This window comes from Mycosarcoma maydis, chromosome 2 (genome assembly GCF_000328475.2).
Source record: "Mycosarcoma maydis chromosome 2, whole genome shotgun sequence".
Classification (NCBI taxonomy): domain Eukaryota; kingdom Fungi; phylum Basidiomycota; class Ustilaginomycetes; order Ustilaginales; genus Mycosarcoma; species Mycosarcoma maydis.
In genome coordinates, this window is record NC_026479.1 from 334,266 (window position 1) to 352,894 (window position 18,629).

The window sequence follows — 18,629 nt, forward strand, 5'->3', positions numbered from 1 at the left end:
GATGCCGAGTCTCAGAAGGCTAGAACAGGGGTATATTGATTGCAACTATCATGATCATCATCATCTATGCGATTTTTTTTTGGTTGTCTGCCTCAACTGCGACTTGATCGCTGAAGACGATCGAGTTCGCGCTGCGCGCGTAACATAGCATTCTCGTCGCGCATTCGCTCCAGTTCAGCGCGAAGCATCTTGACTTCGGCTTTGAGCTCGAGCACAGCCTCGCTTTGCTCTGATTCCTCCGCTTTCTTCTCTTGGCGTCGCATGCGCTGGTACTCGATGTTGCGTTGGGAACGACGGCGCTGTGCTTCGCCTGGCTGAAGAAAAGGCTTCCGTCCTCTCTTGCGTGGTGCGCTCGGCTCCGCAGCCGGCTCCTCCTGGGAAGGTGCTGATGAGGCGGCTGCCATCTCAAATCGCGCAGTCCTGGATGGAGAAGTGGGTATCGGAGAGCCTGCTCTCTTGCGAGAGGCACGGATTGGTCGACCGGGAGGCGAGAACAGAATCTCTGAGCCTGTCGAGGGCCTAGTTGCGCCTGGTATGGTCAGAGTGGAAGGAGGCGTCGCATGCCTCACCGCAGATCGCCGCGCGTATTGTGGATCTGCTTGCGTAGGAGGAGACGTTGTGGAAGCGGTCGAATTCGGAAGCTGCGCAAAGGAGGTACGCCGAGATGGTTGTGTTGAAGGTGGGTCAAAGGGGGTGCGACGCCCCGCTCTGTCCGAGTCTGACGGACGTATGGTTAGGTGTCCATTCGAGTGCGAGCTGCTTGCTCGGAAGGTGGTTTGCGGAAGTATGTCTGCCGGTGTCTGAGCTCCAGAAGGGGTGCCAGAGTGTGATGCCGCAGCTGCCGCAGCTGCAGCGGCTGCCCGAGATTCTTCCGAGGCTACTACATCTCGCACTGCGAGCGACCAAGCCGAAGGAAGTGGCAGTTCTGGATTCAGGTCAGGATTAAAGTCGGGATCGTCTTCGTCTTCGTCCTCGAAGTCAAGGTCAGCAAAGTGAAGTGGCTGGTGTGTGTTGCTGACAGAGAGATCAAAGGAAGCTTCAGCGCCAGTGTATTGCTTGGGTGACTGGCCGGACGGCATTTGGGCCATTCTGTCTGGTTGCGAAACACCGAAATTGACCTCAGCATAGGGGTCGGCGGACGGTGACGGGTCCACTTTCTTTGGTTGCCGCTGATGCTGATGCTGCTGCTGCTCCATGAGCGTTTGAAGGAGCACAGTGAGATCCTTCTCGCCTACTGGCCGGCGAGGAAGCTGATGTTCTTCTCCAAGACGCGCTATGAGGGCCTGGATCATTGGTTGCAGTGCCGAGAATTCTGTTTTGCTCTCTCGGGCTTTAGTGGTGCCTCCGATAGCAGACCTCGAAGAAGCCGACATAGATCTGACTGCATGATCTGGGGTCTGAGCTGGGCTGCTGCGTGGGTGAGCGAAAGGAGAGGGGGCGAGCTGCGATCCTGGTGTTGGATGGTTTGGCCAGGCGACCGAGTCTGACGAGCCCAAAACGTGAGTGAGCAGCTGGATCATAGCACCATAAAACTCTGCATCATCTGTGCTTGCTACAGGAGAGCGATTGCTGGTCCCAGAAGAGTCTTTTAGTGTCGCTGCTTGCGGCTCTGGAGCGAGATGCTTCCCAGGCAGCCAATTTGCACCGAGTCCTTTTAGGAACTGGAAGGGTGACTCGTCTTCATCTTCGTCTCCGACTGCTTCTTCATATTCTCCCCCTTCCTCTTCTTCCTCCTCTTCCTCTTCTTCCTCATCGTCGTCGTCGTCGTCTTCGTCGTCGTCGTCATCATCATCATCATCATCGTCATCGTCATCATCGTCCTCCTCCTCCTCCTTCTCATCCTCATCTTCGCTTGTCCCTTCGCCCTTCTCTTCCTCGACCTCTGGATCTTCCTCGTCCGTGTTCGCTTGCTCTTGAGGCTTTTGGTTGTTCGCCACGCCTACATTTTCGCGCACCTCGCCAGCACGTTCGTGTAGCTGGTTGCTGCGTTGAAGCCGAGTGCCATGAGAGGCTGTCATGGATGTTGAAAGGACGTCATGCATGCATTTAGGATGGTCTGTAGCTATCAACCTGTGCTTAGTTTCCTTGGTGAGTTTTTCCCCCAAAACGCAACACTCACAACCTCACACGGGGCTTACGCGCCGCGTCGCGACTAAGTCGTGAAAGTACATCAGATGAAGGTTGAGCTTCAGAAAATCTATATTGTGTTTAATGCTTCAGAACTTCAATAGCCAGGGTCTTTAGCTCAGCAGTAGAGCGGCAGACTTCGGTTGATTCTGAAGTAACGTTCGTCGGACGTGTATTCTGCAGGTCGCGGGTTCAATCCCCGTAGGACTCTTTCATTTTTATATCGTCATGTTGCGACAGGATAACTGACACAATCGTTACCATCTCACTCGCGACTTCTTTTTGTGGGTCGCGTCATGCGCCTTGTCAGCCGACCCCTATCCCTCTTTCTCCCGACGGATAGACACACACATCTACTCAACTCACTGGCGGCACAGTGGAAATGCCACTGGTAGAACGGCAGCAGAAGCTAGAGCCTAAGCCGAAGCCGAAGCCGAAGCCTGGCTGCTATGGCGAAGCGACCTGATGCCAAAGCGCGGCTTCTCTGGCGAAGCGAGCTGGTGCTTATCGACGGTACGCGGCTACCAGGGATTGCTATCGTCTCTTACGCCAACCCTTTCGCCAGAGCTATTGCAGCTGCTCACAATCATGTTCATGCCAACATGCACGAGGCGGAAGCCGACCTGTGCTTGGCCCTCGAGATGCTGCGGAACCAGCCACTTCACGTTTCTGCCGTGACAGACGATCGAGGTTCCGCTCTCGTGGTAGGAGCGACGAGTCAAAAGCAGATGCACTGGATCGCGAGCGGGGAGGTGCGTGTGTACATTGATCCACGAGAATCGGCGACATGGAGCTTCTTTCAACGCATCTTTTGCTTCGATGCCGACTTTGTCCAGGATGCGGGTCAACAACGGTCCACACAGGTGGTCATGGTTTCGCTTCAACCTTCTCTGCTCGCTTCTTCAGACAGTGCTTGCGCAGCGGATTCATTTGCATATTCTACCACCGGCCATTCCGAATATGCTATCTTTGCACAGCCAGTCTCTGCAACGGAAGACACGGGGCCGTCTATTGACGTGATGCCAGTTCGCCTTGTGCTGGGTCGGAGGGTAGCAGTTCAGACGCGTAGGACGGACACAAGTCTCGCAAGCAAGGAGCTAAGCAGATCGCGAAGCTTTCATCGACAACCCAGCGTTGGGTCGCAGACCCTGCACGACGTGTTCAGCCAAGCAGGGCTTTCGCTTCCGGCGTTTGGCGGTGTGGCAGCAAGATCGACGAGTGCCGGTCCGCGTCCTGACGATCCGCTTCCTCGTGGATCTATCTCGGCACTGCTTCAAGCTCGATCGAAGCGAAAACCCAGCCATACACAGCGTCACAGAGCGGCATCACCTGTGACAACTTCAAGTGCGCTCTCGCTCCCCGCTGTCGGTACACCTTCACCAGGTCAGCGCAACGAGGAACACCATAACAGTTCCAGTCGCCAAGTCGCCGACAGCCAGCTTAGCAGCGACCCGAAGGATGCCAGCGCTGTTTCACCTACGAGAGCAATCAGGCATCGAGCAGATCGCATCCTTTCAGACCTGCCCCGCCTCAACCTCGGCAAGCAACCGGTTCGAGCTCTGCTGCAACAGCCGCAAGGTCGCAGCAACCTGCTTGACGTGGAACCGATCAAGGTGGATTCTGCCTCGCCTGAACCTTTCCTCGCGCTCACCAAGACTGCACTTGCCAGGTCCTCCACCTCGCCCGCCAACGATTCTACCAACATCGAAAAGGTCAACCGCAACACGATCAAGAAGATCGTTCATACCCTCCTCATACGCGAACACAACCTCTCGAAATCGCACCCAGACTACATCGCCACTTACAACCAAACTTGCTCAGGCACCTGGTGCACTTTTCGCAACGTCGCCTCAATCCAACCTCTCGCCAAGGACGCAGTCGAAAACGTAGTTCGCATTCATCTATCTTTGTACTTGTACTCCAGTCAATCATAATCTAGCATTCGAAATCAACATCGCAGTTCCTGATCGTTCAAGACAAAAGATCAAGCTGCAGCAGCGCTGGCCAACGCCTGTTTCAGTCGCTCTTCCAATTCTCCAATCTCTTGCTTGAGCTTGTCGACCTCTTCTTGTTCCTGAGTGAGGAACTTGACCTCTTGCTTGGCGTTCTGCAGATCGCGACGACAGTGTTCCAGCTCATCACGTTCGGCGCGGCGTTCGGCCAAGATCTGCTCGAGCTGCTCGTGATGCTGATTCGAAAGCATAGCGACCTTCTCGGTGTGCGCAGCGTGGAGTCGCTCCAGATCGCTCATCGTCTGGTTCTCGTTACCCTGTCCCTCAAGCAAATTCGCTGCAGTGGTAGGAGTGGCGCTTGCTCCCGTGGACCTCATCAGAGCTAGCTCCTTAGCGGCGGCATCGCGTGCCCGCACCGCCTCGTCAAGCTTGTCTTGCAGATCCATGAGCTTATCCATGTCCTCCAACTGCCTCTCTCGGAGCGGCACGAATGCTTCTTCGTGCTGTTTTGTGAGCTGCTTGACCTCGTCAACGTGTTTCTCGACCAAAGCCTTCTTATCGGCCTCGTGTTGGTTCGAGATAGCCTCAAATTGCTCGACAAAGGCCGTCTGCGACTGATCGTGAGCGTTGCGCATGTCTGAGAGCTCCTGCTCCAGCTGCTCGATCTTCGTTCGGAGCGCCGCTGTCTCGGAGGATTTCACAGCACTTGAGTCCAAGGCATCCTGCTTGGCTTGGTCTGAGGCGGAAGCAAGCTCAGCCTGCAGCGATTGAATGCGGGCGTCGGCGGCCTCTTTTCCGGTTTGGAGCTGTGCAAGCGAGTCCTTAGTCCTCTTCAGGTCGCCCTGCGCCGCGTTGAGTTCTAGCTGCACACGTTTCAGTTCGCTCGCGTGCCGCTCGTCCGCTTCCTGGAGAGCTGCGGCATGCACCGTCTGCATGTCCTTGAGCTCATCAGCGTGCGATTTGCGAATTTGTTCGAGCGTCTTGGCCGATTGCTCCTTGAGACCTTGAAGTTCGGTTGAGTGATGCTTTCCCGCTTCGGCACGTGCCTGTTCAAAGGCATCCTTCACCTTTTGATCATGCTCGGCCTTGATCTCGGCAACCTGAGCAGCATACTTTGACTCTTGAGACGCGAGTTCGGCTTTCACCTGTTCCAGGTTTTGCTGCATTTGTTTGAGGCGCTCCTCGGCTTCATCGTGACGAGACGAGAGCTCCAAAGCGTGCTGCTCACGAGTTTGCGAGAGAGTAGTCTCGTGTGCAGTGGCCAACGCGGAGAGCTCCTCAGCATGTCGAGAGGCATCTGAAGCTTGTGCCTCTTTCAAAGCCGCCTGGTGTTCCTTCTGCAGAGCAATACGGACCTGCTCCTCGGCATCGCGTCGAGCGGCTTCGAGCTCGCTCTCCTTCTGTTCAGCATGTTTGGCGTTAGCTTGCTCGAGCTCACGTTCGAGCGTTTTTGCATGCTCAGCCGACAGCTCACGCCGAGCGCTGTTAACAGCATCTTCGAGGATGGCCGCATGTTTTTGCTCTGCTTCCGTTCGAGCCTGCTCGATCGCTTTGGAGAGCGCTTCACCGTGCTGCGAGTCTACAGAAGCTCGCTCTTGCTGGTGTTCATACTGAGCTTTGGCGAGGGCTGCAGCTTCAGCAGCAGCGACGGCCTCAACGAGTCTGGTTTCGAATGCGGAAGAATCGGCCTCCATTTGATCTTCTAAATCTTTAATGCGTTGCTCTCTTTCCGCGAGCGTCGAGACTTGCTTTTGCAGCTCTGCTTCAACAGCTTGTAGCTCAGCGAACTTTCCTTGCAAAGCTTGAAGACTCTGTTCTAGAGAGTCCACCTGCGCTTCCTTCTCAGCCAAGGCCGAATTGACCTCTTCGTCGGTTGCGCTTGCTTTGGTGACCTTATTCTGAGCTTCGAGAAGCTGAGACTTCAGTTCATCGAGCTCAGCCTGGAGCCTTTTGTTCTGAGACGTCAAGGCGGATGCTTTGTCGTTGGCCTCTTTGACCAAAGATTCGTGAGCCTGGCGCTGTTCTGTAAGTTGAGAATCACCGGCCGCGGCCTTCTGCTCATGGTCCAAAGTCAACTGCTGAACGCGTTGCTCCAGTTCGGCAATAGCTTTGTTGGCGGACAGGGTCTCATCATGCGCTTGCTTTGCACTGATCTGATGTTCCTCGATTCGTTTGAGACTTTCAGTGAGTTGCTGCTGGAGGGCTGCCACAACCTCGGATTCGTTTGGGTCCGATACCTTTGCACTTGCATCTCGTGCAGATGAAGCGTTTTCGAGAGCGGAACGAGCCTCGCTTAGCTGGGCCTCGAGGTCGTCAATCTTGCTGTGTGCAGTGGCAATGAGCTCTTCCTTCTCGCTAATAGCACTATTGTGTTGAGAGGTTTGATTGGCGCGCTGCTCATCGGACGAGCCGGTTTGGGTTCGAAGCCGCTCTACCTCAGCTTCCAGCTCTTTGACCCGGTCGAATGAGGCTGGGCCGGACTGCTCCTCTGACTTCGCCGCAGACTCCTTTGCATCAGCAAGTTTGGCCTCGGCAGCAGAGAGGCTCACCGTCTTGGCTTGCAGCTCTTCGTCCTTGGTCTCGAGATCGGATTTGAGCGAATCCAACTGGTCGCTCTGCTCGGCTAGCTCCGCCTCCAACTTGGCAACCTTGTCTTGCAGATCTTTGACGGAGGCAGTCGTTGTGGATCCGACTGGAGCAAGGCTCTTCCTAGCAACAGTAGACGCTGTCGCAGAGACAGCACCTGGTCGTGCTGACGCAGCCAGGCTGGGTCGAGCTGCCGAAACTTGGCGCGCGGTTGTACCAGTAGCGCTTGCACTATTGCTCGTCACAGATGCGCGTCGAGCAGCAGCGGTCCCTGCAGCAGGCCCTCCACTCGACGATGAGCTTGATCCGGCAACCGATGCTCTTTTTGTCGTGAGAGAAGCGGCAACTGCACCTGCAGTTGACGAGACAGGAGGCCTTCGAGCCGCTGTCGTGGACGAGGCAGCAGCAGGCACGACCCCAACAACCTTACGTACTGGAGCTGTGCTGGCAGCTGGAGGAGCAGCAGAAGCTACCCCAGCAGCTCGACGCACCCCTGTGGCACTGGTTGTGCTTGCAGCTGGCGACGAAGGCACAGCAGGAACACGTCGTCCCGCAGCTGCGGATGTGGAGGCGGGCACAGGCCGGACTGCAGTGGCTGCTGTGCTTGCTGTGGATGATCTGGCTGCGGCCGCAGCTGGACGGGCCGCGGCGATACCAGCACTAGTGGCACTGCCTGGTGCCAGGCTAGTACGACCCGCTACACCTGGACGAGCAGCGGTGTTACCGGTACTAGCGGAACTACCGGGCGCTAAGCTCGTTCGACCCATTGCGCCTGGACGAGCACTAGTAGCGCCGGTTCTCGAAGCGGCCGTAGCTGTAGCTCCGCGAGCGGAAGTGACGATAGGACGTCCTGCGACGCCTGTACGTGCAGCGCCGGCTGGAACTGCGGGGAGCGCTGTTCGACCCGTTGTCGTGCCTGTTACGGACGGTCGAGCACCGCCGACAGCCCTTCGAGTTGCAGCTGACACAGTTGTGCTGGTCTTTGGAGTACCGGTAGCACGAGCAGCGGCGGAAGAAGGGGTCGATGGTGCTGAGACTTTGGACACTGTGGGGCTGACCGGCTCGACATCGATGTTTTCGCTCTTCTCAGCTTCGTCTTTGTGGGTTTCGTGATCTTCGCGATCGTTGTCGAGATGTTCTTCATCAACGAGCTCCCCGCCCTCCTTTTCGGACGACGTTCTATCGCTTTCTGCAACGACGTCATCCACAGATCTATCGCCCGCAGCAGATGTGTCTTCTGGCTGATCGTGATCTATGGAGTTTTCGTGCGAGGCCTCGTGGATGAGAGCTGACTCGTTGGGGTCACTGGGGTCGGACATCTTGACTAGTTCGTAAACCTGGATCTTGCGTTGTATGTTGATGATGAGCGTGTTCCGAGAAGAACAAATCGAGCTATCTACGGTCTCTCTGTATTTCACCGCTGAAGTCCAAGTACAGGCTTGTACTGTGATAACTAGGCTGTGCGCTGCAGTGCATGCGTGTGAACCAACACAGGCTGGCCACGCTTGTGTGCCCTGTGCATGTGTGTGTCTGCCGAATCACGAATGCTAAATGCATGTGATTTTCCAGAAAAGTGTCACTTTCCGAATAATCACAAGGACGCGCCTCTTGCTGACATAATCAAGTTCAAGGAAATTAAAGTTAAGTCACAAGTCACAGTCACGAGTGCGAGCCGCCGAAAGCGGCCAAACACATGTCATCGTTCATAACTAGTTTCCTTCACGCACGAGTTAAATCAGGCTTGTAGATGGCATTATCCATGTTGAAATCTGGAATTGCTAGGATCATGTTGAATGCTTTTGAGGCGGGATATCATGTTGAATGCTTACAGAATACAGAGGTGGAATACGAGAAACAGATGCGAGGAGAGAGAAAGAAAAAGACAATGACGACAATAGAGGGAGACCATAAACTCATACTAGTGGGAGATGGGAGGGGATAGAGCTGCACTCGGCGTAGACCAAAGCAGTTGATGCTGGATCCATGGGCACGAGAAGAGCTTGTTCAAGCTGGGGTGATATGGAAAGAGAATTTTAAGCAAGGGTCTGGCGGCACTCCTCAGCGGCAGCAACCATGTTGGTGAGCTGGGCAGTGCACTCCTCCCAGGTTCGGGTCTTGAGACCACAGTCGGGGTTGACCCAGATCGAGTCCTTGGGAAGCACCTCGGCCATGGCCTTGATGCGGCCCACCATCTCGTCCTTGCTGGGCACACGGGGCGAGTGGATGTCAAAGACACCAGGGCCAATGTGCGAGGGGTAGCCAACCTTCTTGAAGGCACCGAGAAGGTGCTCACCGGACTTGGAGTGCTCAATCGAGATCATATCGGCATCGAGCTCGATGATCGACTTCATAATGAGCGAGAAGTCCGAGTAGCAGAAGTGCGAGGCGATGTTCATGGCGTCCGAGCAACCCGAAGTGGAGAGACGGAACGAGTCGACAGCCCATCGCAGGTAACCAGCCCAGTCCTTCTGGCGGAGCGGCAGACCCTCACGAATGGCGGGCTCGTCGACCTGAACGGCACGAACACCGGCCTTCTCGAGGTCGATGACCTCGTCGCGGAGGGCGAGGGCGATCTGCTTGGACTGTACCTCCTTGCTGATGTCGGCACGAGGGAACGACCAGTTGAGGATGGTGACGGGACCAGTAAGCATACCCTTCATGGGCTTCTTGGTGAGGCTCTGAGCGTACGACGACCAGCGCACAGTCATGGGAGCAGGACGGCTGACGTCCGAGACGACAACGGGGGGACGAACGTATCGCGAACCGAACGACTGGACCCAGGCGTTCTGGGTGAAGACGAAACCGTCGAGCAGCTCACCGAAGTACTGGACCATGTCGTTACGCTCGGGCTCACCGTGAACGAGCACGTCGAGGTTGAGGGCCTCCTGCTTCTCGACGACCATCTTGATCTCGTCTTCGAGGAACTTTTCGTACTCCTCCTTGGTGATCTCGGACTTGTTGAAACGCGCACGGTACTGACGGATCTCCTTGGTCTGGGGGAAAGAGCCGATGGTGGTGGTGGGGAAGATGGGGAGCGCAAGGTGCTCCTTCTGAACCTCCTTTCGCACGTTGAAAGGCGACTTGCGGGCGAGGTCCTCCTCCTTGATGTTGGCAACGCGTTCACGAACGGCGGGGTCAGAGTTCTTCTCAAAGTCGCGACGGGCCTTGATGCTCTTCTCGTTGACGGCGAGAGCGTCGGCGGCCGAGCTTGGGTCGCGGAGAGCAGCAGCGAGGGTGGCAATCTCAGCACACTTCTCGTTGGCGAACGAGAACCAGTCGAGCACCTCAGCGCTCAGCTTCTTCTCGTTGGCGATGGTGATGGGGGTGTGGAGGAGCGAGGACGAAGAAGCAATCTGAACACGCGAAGCGTCGCCGAGCTTCTCGACGGCCTTCTGGGCAATCTTGAGGGCAGCGCTGAGGTCAGTTTTCCAGATGTTACGGCCGGAGACGAGACCGAGCGAGACGACGTGCTTGGTGTTAACGAAGGCGGCGAGGACCTCGTCGAGCTGCTCAGGAGCACGGTCAAGATCGATGTGGAGACCAGCGACGGGGAGGGTCTTGACGATCTCGAGGTTGGACTCGAGCTTGTTGAAGTAGGTAGCAATCATGATCTTGACCGAGGGGGCAGCCTGAGCGATGGTCTCGTAGGCGGCCTTGAACTCGGCGGCGTACTGCTGGGCACGGTCAAGAACGAGGACGGGCTCATCAATCTGGACCCACTCGGCACCGGCCTCGCCGAGTTTGGCGAGCAATTCACCGTAGACGGGGGCAAGCTTGCTGAGGAGCGAGACGGGGTCGAGCTCGGCGTCCTTGGCGTCCTTGCCGGGCTTACCAAGGGCGAGGAGGGTGACGGGACCGACGAGGACGGGGCGGGCGTTGTAGCCGGCCTCCTTGGCCTCAACAAAGTCGTCGATGGGCTTGGTGTTGTTAATCTTGAACTCGGTGGACTCGCTCAGTTCGGGGACGAGGTAGTGGTAGTTCGAGTCGAACCACTTCTGCATTTCGGTGGCGGGAAGGTCGACACCGTTCTTCTGGTGGCCACGGGCCATGGCGAAGTAGGTGTCGAGAGCATCAAGGCCAGACTTGGCGTAGTTCTCTGGAATAAGGTTGAAGGTGTTGGAGGCGTCCAGGACGTGGTCGTAGAGCGAGAAGGTACCGGTGGGCACAACATCGACACCAGCATCCTTGATGAACTTGTAGGTCTGGAGACGCTGCTCCTTGGCGACCTTGAGGAGCTCCTCCTGGGAAGACTTACCTCCCCAGTAGGCCTCAAGAGCCTTCTTGACCTCACGCTGAGGACCAATGCGGGGGTAACCGAGGACGGCGGAAGTACTGTGAGTGTCGAGAGGGAGAATAGAAATAATCAGCGAATTGTCTTGAAATCAATGACACGATCATGATGAGCCATGTGCGGTTGGTACTTACGCCATTTTAAATATATGAGAGGAACGAACGAATAAGGGAAAGGGAATGATAGCGAGAGACGTCTAGAACAGAGGATTCAGACGACAGTGAACAAACTTCTCGGGTCGTGGATACGAGCAAGAAGTGAGAAAGAAGCGGAGATGGAGGATGGTGGTTGGGTGGGATGGATGATGTAGGAGGAAGGGAAGAAGGAAGGGGTACTTGCGCCAGGAAGAAGAAATAGGAATTGGCGAGCGTGCGAACCATCACTTCTATGTGGTGTCGTGCTAGGGCCCGGTCAGGAAGGAAATCCTGCGTTCTTCTAACCTGTAGGCGAATGAGGGCGTGCGGTAGACGTTGGGCAGCTGCACAGTCGCCACTCTGGTAGGCAGAAAAAGAACAGCGGCTGTTGGCCCAAGCGAGCAACCTAAATGGGCTGTCGTGCGTTGAGGCAGAGCAAATGCGTGCTCTTCGTAACCGCACGTTTTCATCCAATCGACAAGTGAGCAGATTTTTCACTTTTCTGTTTGCTGTCGTCTTTTCTTCCAGCTAGCTTTTCCTCTGCCAACGTGCCTGTCTCAATTTTTTTTCTTGTGAGTTCTGCTGCGCTCGCGTTGTGGCTGCCTTTCTTTGGCCTTGACGGAATCTCAAGCGTTTCAGGGTACACTGAGACTGTGACCGTGACTCTCTGTGACTTAGGAAGGTGTCGTCTGCCAACCAGCCCTGCAGCTCCCGTCCAAAAGGCGTGATGGCCCAACCAATTCGAGTCAGTCACGAGTGTGCGCCCCAGGTTTTTGCATCGCATCTGATCTTTTCAAACGTTCTGGTTGGTCGAGACGGCTCCATGTCTGCAGCGCCGCGCGGATCATTCACACTTTGCTATGATAGGACAATTGTGAATCACTCGTGACTGCAATCGTTGATTGGTCCGAAACCCTCTCTCTCATTCACGTACGAATCGTGAAGTGAATCTGCACGTACAGAAGCTCTTCCCCTCTCTTCTGTTCGAAGTCTTTGCTGAGGCTCCTGTTGCCATCATCACTACGATGGGGACCGCTGGTCGTGCCATCTCGAGGTGTAGTAATAGGGCTGCCCGTATGCATCACAGATCAGCTTGTTGCCTGAACAGCGCAGCGACGTTCGACTCAGGTGTCTGGGTCAGCGTGCGTTGGCAGCCTCTCGTGCACGTTTATGTCCCTGTTCAACTTGTCGAGTCATGAGCAAACTCAGGACCGAACATGGAAAAATGCTGCTGTTGTTGGAATAGAGCGTCTAACAATCACGAATGGAGGCACAGCTGCTGCGTGTAGGCAGTCGTGAGTCACGAGTCGTGAGTCGTTGAGCCTCGTGCCTTGAGGTCACGAGTAACGTCATGTTGTGTTAGACCCTGGCAAAGACGCGATTTCAATTTCAATTTCGACACCTGTTGTCCGTGCATTCACGATTCGTGATTGACGCTCCTTGACGTCTTGGCTGGTCACTGCGTGTCAAACTGTGACTGAGCTAGAACGCCACTTCCCACTCGTATGCTCCATCACGCCAAACTGTTCTCGCACCACATCCCTATTTCGCATTGCACTGACACGACTAGGCCATAATGTCGACCATAGCGCACTCGTTGCGTGACTACCGCTCTCCAACTCGGTCCCAGCTCTTCGCTCACGCCTTCTCTCTTCCCGCGGGCGAATCGCCTATCGCAGATGCGGAGATCACTTCGTCGGTGCTGTCACTGTCGGCGGCCACCAAGGATGGCCTGCAGGAGGATCAGGTCTATGCAGGACGATTGACGCTCACTCAATCCTTTCTTTGCTTTGCAAGCCAGGGTGACCGTGGCCGCAGCTGCCGGATGAACCTTCCACTCTGGTGTGTCCGCCGAGTCGAACGTCTCAACACCAAAGGCACTGTGTTTGCTCTCAGCATTGTCGTGTGGCATGGAATGAAGATTATCCTTCAGCTCAATGCGCTACGTCCTACCTGTGAGCACTTTTGTGCTATTCTGCGCGACCAGCTCCGCGCACAACTAGGCAACATGAAGCTTCTCAAGCCTTTCCTAGCAGGCTGCTACAGCGAGTTTCTCATCTCAGACGATCTTTCAGATCCAAAGGGCAAGCGAGCCGTCACGGATTCCTCTCTCACGCCAGCATCCGAGACAGAGGATCCTTCTACCGACACTTCCGCTGGTGCAGCTGCGATAGCCTTAGCACAAGCGTCTGCGGACAAAGAACCTCTAAAGTATCAAGCGGGGCTGGGTGCAACATTTGGCTTTCCAGGCGATGCTCGCAAGCTGCGGGAAAAGAGCAAGCTCAAGCTTTGGCGAGACTACATTCTGGCGCACGGTCGTAACCTTACACTGCTACGATATCCACAATTCCTGCGACTGGTTCAAGTGGGTCTGCCCAATCGTCTCCGCGGAGAGATCTGGGAGCTCACGAGTGGATCCATCTACAACCGATTCGCGCATGCTGGCGAGTACCAAGCCATTCTCAAACGATACGAAGGCATCACCAGCACAAGCACCGAGGAGATCGAAAAGGACCTCAATCGCAGTCTGCCAGAATACCCGGCGTACCAGACGCCTGAAGGCATCGAAACACTACGTCGAGTCTTGGTAGCGTACAGCTGGAAGAATCCGGAGCTTGGTTACTGCCAGGCGATGAACATTGTGGTGGCTGCCATTCTGATCTACATGAGCGAGGAGCAGTGCTTCTGGTTGCTCGACACGCTCTGCGAGCGGCTGCTGCCGGGCTATTACACACAATCCATGTCTGGCACGCTGCTCGACCAAAAAGTATTCGAAAATCTGGTGCAGCGTACCTTACCCATGATTCACGAACACTTTGTCAAGACTGATATACAGCTGAGTGTAGCGTCACTGCCTTGGTTTCTATCGCTGTACATCAACTCGATGCCCATGATCTTTGCCTTCCGCATCGTTGACTGCTTCATGGCCATGGGGCCCAAGGTGCTCTTCCAGGTGGGACTTGCCATCCTCAAAATCAACGGCGAAGAGCTTCTCCAGGTGACCGACGATGGCGCCTTCATCAATCTAATCAAGAACTACTTCCGGTCGCTGGGAGACAGCGCGCACCCGAACAGCACCAACCCGCGTCACCGACAGATCACCAACTTTCAGGAGCTGCTGGTGGTCGCCTTCCGCGAATTTGGTATCATCACGGACGAGACGATTGCAAGCGAGCGTCGGCGATTCCGACAAGAAATTGTGCAAGAGATCGAGATGTTTGCCAAGCGTAGCGCTATCCGCAACCTCAAGAATCACGGCCGATTTTCCAAGGAGCAGATCGGGCTCATCTACGACCAAGTGGTGGAATCTATCTATCGTGCAAGGCACGCACCGGGAGCGGTAAGCGACGCCAAAGTCAATCCGAATGCCGGCATTGTAGCCAACGATCCCAAAGAGGTAATGGAGAAGGCGCTTGCACGCGAGATGAGCAAGGAGAGCAGTGAAGAGGCGCTCAACGACTACAAGGAGATGCGGATCGATCTCAAGACCTTCCGGCTTTTCTTGGGTGAGGTTGCGACGTGGGCACGAGACGAGTACATAGTCTCCAACGGCTTCCAAGAGCGAGTAGAGAGACGTGTGCCAGAGCACGAGACGGTTGCGCGTCTATTTCGATTTTGGGACAAGGAGAAGCGCGGCACGCTCTCGTTGCAGGACATTGTAAGCGGGTTGGATGCCATCATGTTTAATCAGGACGACGTGATGGCCAACATCCAGTGGTTCTTTGAACTGCACTCGGAGGGCCGGCCATCTCTGACTAAGGACGAAATATTGCGTCTGAGCGAGTCGCTGCTGTTTTTCTTCCGCAATGAGCCCAACGACGGCTACCTGGGCGCCGTGTCGCAGCTCATCGCCCAAGCATTCGAGCACGGCGGTGAAGGAAGCTACGAGAAGAAGGCGCTGGCGTCCGCAGTGGCACCAAATGCTTCCACGTAAGAGCCTGTCTCTCCGCCCCGTCGTTTCTGTGTAGCAAATTCGTATCGCATCTTAGCATCAACAGTCGTAGATTTGTAACACATGAGAGCTCGAATCGCTCATGAAGATAGAAGGCCAGGGCAGCGCAGGTAAAACATCGTGCAGTAAGAAAGAACATCGCTAAAGATGCTCAAATCCACTTGTTTCGCTAGTCGGCAGGCAGACAAGCGTGCCAGCAGTCTGTCAAAGCTCCAACTCGTCTCGAGAAGCAAGAGCCCACACGCAGAAGATGCCAAAGACTTGCCTCCAAGAAGGGTTCAAGGATCCCACCTACAAGAGTGTCTGCATCAACTACCAATAGGAGTTTAGGCGGAGAAGGGAAAACACTGAGCAAGGATGATACGCTTGGGACGGTCAACTCACCGTGCGACCCTGCTGATGTCTGTGAGAGTACGGTTTGAATACAAGCGACGCGATTCGACCGCTGCGTGCATGTGTATGAGTCGTGAATTTTGTGACAGCGCACGCGCGCCCCAAGCTTCTGTGTAGTGAATCCTTCCAAGGCGTGGCTCGACTTTTGGCCACACGAGGACGTGCATTCACGATTCGTGATATCTTTACGATTTTCGAGATTTAGTCAGGTATCCACCGCAATCATGAATTCGTGATATTCGTGATTCGTGATTGAACCTGCTTACAGCTCTGGATCTGCAGCGCGCCAAAATCACGAAAAATCAGTCACAGAGTTCAGCAAGGGCTTGGAAACGAGAAAACCACACACAACCGCAGTTTTATTTCCGAGGCTCGCGCTCAGCGCTCGAAGCACATCAACGAACACACACACACACACTCGTGACAACTCACGACTTCACGCTTGTGACTTGGGGACTTGCCAGCTCGACTTTCCTTTCGCTTGAGTCGTGAGTGAGTGAGACAAAGTCGTGAGCATTGTAGCCTCGTGCAAGTCCAAAATGCCATGCATCACTCTGACTGCTTGCTTCTGGTAACACCTTCCAGGACTCGTGACTCTCGTTTTCGTCGTACCGCCATCTGAACAACCCTAGCTCGCCCCGACACTCTCATACTTCTGCGCAGCACGAATTTCATCAGCTCCTTACCGTACTGCAAGGCTTGCTCCATACCCCGTCGGCCTACCTCATCAGGTCACCGCTCCTTCCGTGACCTATCTAGTGCTCCGTGGGCTATCTAGTGCTACGACTATCACGGATCTCTCTTGCTCACCATCTTTTACTGCTTTCTAGCGCGCGAAAGGTAGGTCTCTTTCGCCAACCCGCCCTCGATTTCGGAGACATTGCCAGCTGTATGCTGGGTTCTACAGCACCTTTCTAGAGTGAGCATCGCGCTGACCCTTGACCCTTGCTCTATCTGATCTGCTCGTTTCTGTCCATTCTCGTTTTCTTTCTTGCCAACCTGCGTGCTTCGGCTCTCCCCCTACTCTCATCATATTTTCAAGGCTGGACACTCCTGGCTTTCCTCGAAACGCTGTCGTTAGGCAGCTTTCACACTCCCTTCCCTTCCTTCTGAGCGCTAGGCGAGCGCCTGAATCGCTCTTCTCAGACAATGACTACCCCTGCGCAGGTCGACAGGCAGCAGAGGCTTGTCAAGGCCATCGGCCAAATCACCAACAAGCCCGCACCCCCCGAGATTGATTTCACCATTCACACCACTGATGATGGAGCCCAGGTCAGTACGCAGGAGCGTGTCATCAAAGATGTGCAGGCACCTGCATTCCAGAAGCCCACCGATGAACAGTTCTTCAGCGCCAAAGACCCCTCCAAACCAGACATTGCCTTCCTCAAGAATCATTTCTACCGTGAGGGTCGTCTGACCGATGATCAGGCTCGCTTCATTCTCACAAGAGCCACCGAGATTTTACGTCAGGAACCCAATCTGCTCGAAGTCGATGCACCCATCACCGTTTGCGGTGATATTCACGGACAGTATTATGACCTCATGAAGCTCTTTGAAGTGGGTGGCAACCCCGCCGATACCCGTTATCTCTTCTTGGGAGACTACGTCGACCGCGGCTACTTTTCGATCGAGTGCGTCCTCTACCTCTGGGCTTTGAAGATCTGGTATCCGGATACGCTCTTCCTCCTTCGTGGCAATCACGAATGTCGCCATCTGACCGACTACTTCACCTTCAAGCTCGAGTGCAAGCACAAGTATTCCGAGGAAATTTACGACCTTTGCATGGAGTCGTTTTGTACACTGCCGCTTGCCGCTGTCATGAACAAGCAGTTCCTCTGTATCCACGGCGGTCTCTCTCCCGAGCTCCAGACCCTCGACGATCTTCGCAGCATCGACCGCTTCCGCGAGCCGCCTACACATGGTCTCATGTGCGACATTCTCTGGGCTGATCCACTCGAGGACTTTGGCTCTGAGAAGACCAACGAGAGCTTCATCCACAACCACGTCCGAGGTTGCTCTTACTTCTTCACCTACAACGCTGCCTGTCAATTCCTCGAGCGCAATCAGCTACTGTCCATCATCCGAGCGCACGAAGCCCAAGACGCCGGATATCGCATGTACCGCAAAACAAAGACCACAGGCTTTCCCTCGGTCATGACAATCTTCTCAGCACCCAACTACCTCGACGTCTACAACAACAAGGCCGCCGTCCTCAAGTACGAAAACAACGTCATGAACATTCGCCAATTCAACTGCACCCCACATCCTTACTGGCTACCCAACTTCATGGACGTCTTCACATGGAGTTTGCCATTCGTCGGTGAAAAGATCACCGACATGCTCATTGCCATTCTCAACGTCTGCAGCAAAGAGGAGCTCGAGGAGGAGGAAGAGGAGGACGAGATCCCCACCACACCCACTTCTGCAGCTGAAGAAGAGACCGCCGAGCGCAGAACGCTCATCAAGAACAAGATCCTCGCTGTGGGCCGTATGTCTCGTGTCTTTGCCCTGTTGCGTGAGGAGGCCGAACGCGTATCAGAGCTCAAGTCATCCCAGACCGCCAAGCTGCCGTACGGCTCGTTGGTGCTCAGCTCCGAGGCTGCCAAGGACGCCATTGCCAATTTCGACGATGCTCGAAAGGTAGACATTGAGAACGAGCGTCTGCCCCCCGACTTGATCGACGCCGACGAGGCTGGACCTGCTTCACCTGCCGAAGGAGCACGTGTCTCGTCGCCCGCTTTCGAAGACATGGCTTCCCCGGGCAGCCCGGCATCGCCTGCCACGCCAAGCTCGCCCATTGCTGGTGGTCACCGCCGTGGACACTCGAGGACAAGCAGTCTGGGAACGACCATGTCGAGTCCCTCAAACCGTCGCCGTTCGCTGGAGTCAACCGTAAGCATGATTCGTGAGGCGCTCGAAGGTACGGATGCAGCAGATGACAAGCACCTCGAGAAGCTTGCCAATGACATCACCTCGCCGGTCTCGCCAAAGGGTACCGATCCTCCAGCGCAAGCCCGCTTCGCCAACAAGTGAGAACAGACAATACCAAAACTTCAAGCGTACCGACGCATCCCAATCATCCCTTTCTTTTCACAATTTCTGGTTTCAGCCGTTCTTTAGTTCCGTTTCAGGCTTGATCGCATCGTATTTTATAACCTCTTTGCAAGCGTACTTGCATGATTACGGTGAACGTA

General features: G+C 55.2%; 6 protein-coding genes and 1 non-coding gene across 7 annotated transcripts; 4 read left to right on the forward strand and 3 right to left on the reverse strand.

The window, feature by feature from the left end:
• Window positions 1-92: 92 nt before the first annotated feature.
• UMAG_00931 (uncharacterized protein) lies at window positions 93-1,520 on the reverse strand (the record flags this gene model as incomplete). Its single annotated transcript, XM_011388635.1, has 1 exon — window positions 93-1,520. The coding sequence occupies one exon, from the start codon at window positions 1,518-1,520 to the stop codon at window positions 93-95; it is 1,428 nt and encodes a 475-aa protein (XP_011386937.1).
• A 714-nt stretch (window positions 1,521-2,234) lies between these two features.
• UMAG_16014 lies at window positions 2,235-2,338 on the forward strand. Its single transcript has 2 exons — window positions 2,235-2,270; window positions 2,303-2,338. It is a non-coding gene; the product is annotated as a tRNA-Arg (tRNA).
• Window positions 2,339-2,576: 238 nt separating this feature from the next.
• On the forward strand, window positions 2,577-4,061 carry UMAG_10622 (uncharacterized protein; the record flags this gene model as incomplete). Its single annotated transcript, XM_011389053.1, has 1 exon — window positions 2,577-4,061. The coding sequence occupies one exon, from the start codon at window positions 2,577-2,579 to the stop codon at window positions 4,059-4,061; it is 1,485 nt and encodes a 494-aa protein (XP_011387355.1).
• A 50-nt stretch (window positions 4,062-4,111) lies between these two features.
• On the reverse strand, window positions 4,112-7,984 carry UMAG_00933 (uncharacterized protein; the record flags this gene model as incomplete). Its single annotated transcript, XM_011388636.1, has 1 exon — window positions 4,112-7,984. One exon carries the CDS (start codon window positions 7,982-7,984, stop codon window positions 4,112-4,114), a length of 3,873 nt encoding a protein of 1,290 aa, XP_011386938.1.
• A 714-nt stretch (window positions 7,985-8,698) lies between these two features.
• Window positions 8,699-11,095, reverse strand: UMAG_00934 (putative 5-methyltetrahydropteroyltriglutamate-homocysteine S-methyltransferase; the record flags this gene model as incomplete). The annotated part of the gene is made up of 2 exons (XM_011388637.1): window positions 8,699-10,997; window positions 11,091-11,095. 2 exons carry the CDS (start codon window positions 11,093-11,095, stop codon window positions 8,699-8,701), a joined length of 2,304 nt encoding a protein of 767 aa, XP_011386939.1.
• A 1,571-nt stretch (window positions 11,096-12,666) lies between these two features.
• UMAG_00935 (putative mac1p interacting protein) lies at window positions 12,667-15,024 on the forward strand (the record flags this gene model as incomplete). The annotated part of the gene is made up of 1 exon (XM_011388638.1): window positions 12,667-15,024. The coding sequence occupies one exon, from the start codon at window positions 12,667-12,669 to the stop codon at window positions 15,022-15,024; it is 2,358 nt and encodes a 785-aa protein (XP_011386940.1).
• A 1,560-nt stretch (window positions 15,025-16,584) lies between these two features.
• On the forward strand, window positions 16,585-18,468 carry UMAG_00936 (calcineurin catalytic subunit; the record flags this gene model as incomplete). Its single annotated transcript, XM_011388639.1, has 1 exon — window positions 16,585-18,468. One exon carries the CDS (start codon window positions 16,585-16,587, stop codon window positions 18,466-18,468), a length of 1,884 nt encoding a protein of 627 aa, XP_011386941.1.
• Window positions 18,469-18,629: the final 161 nt, after the last annotated feature.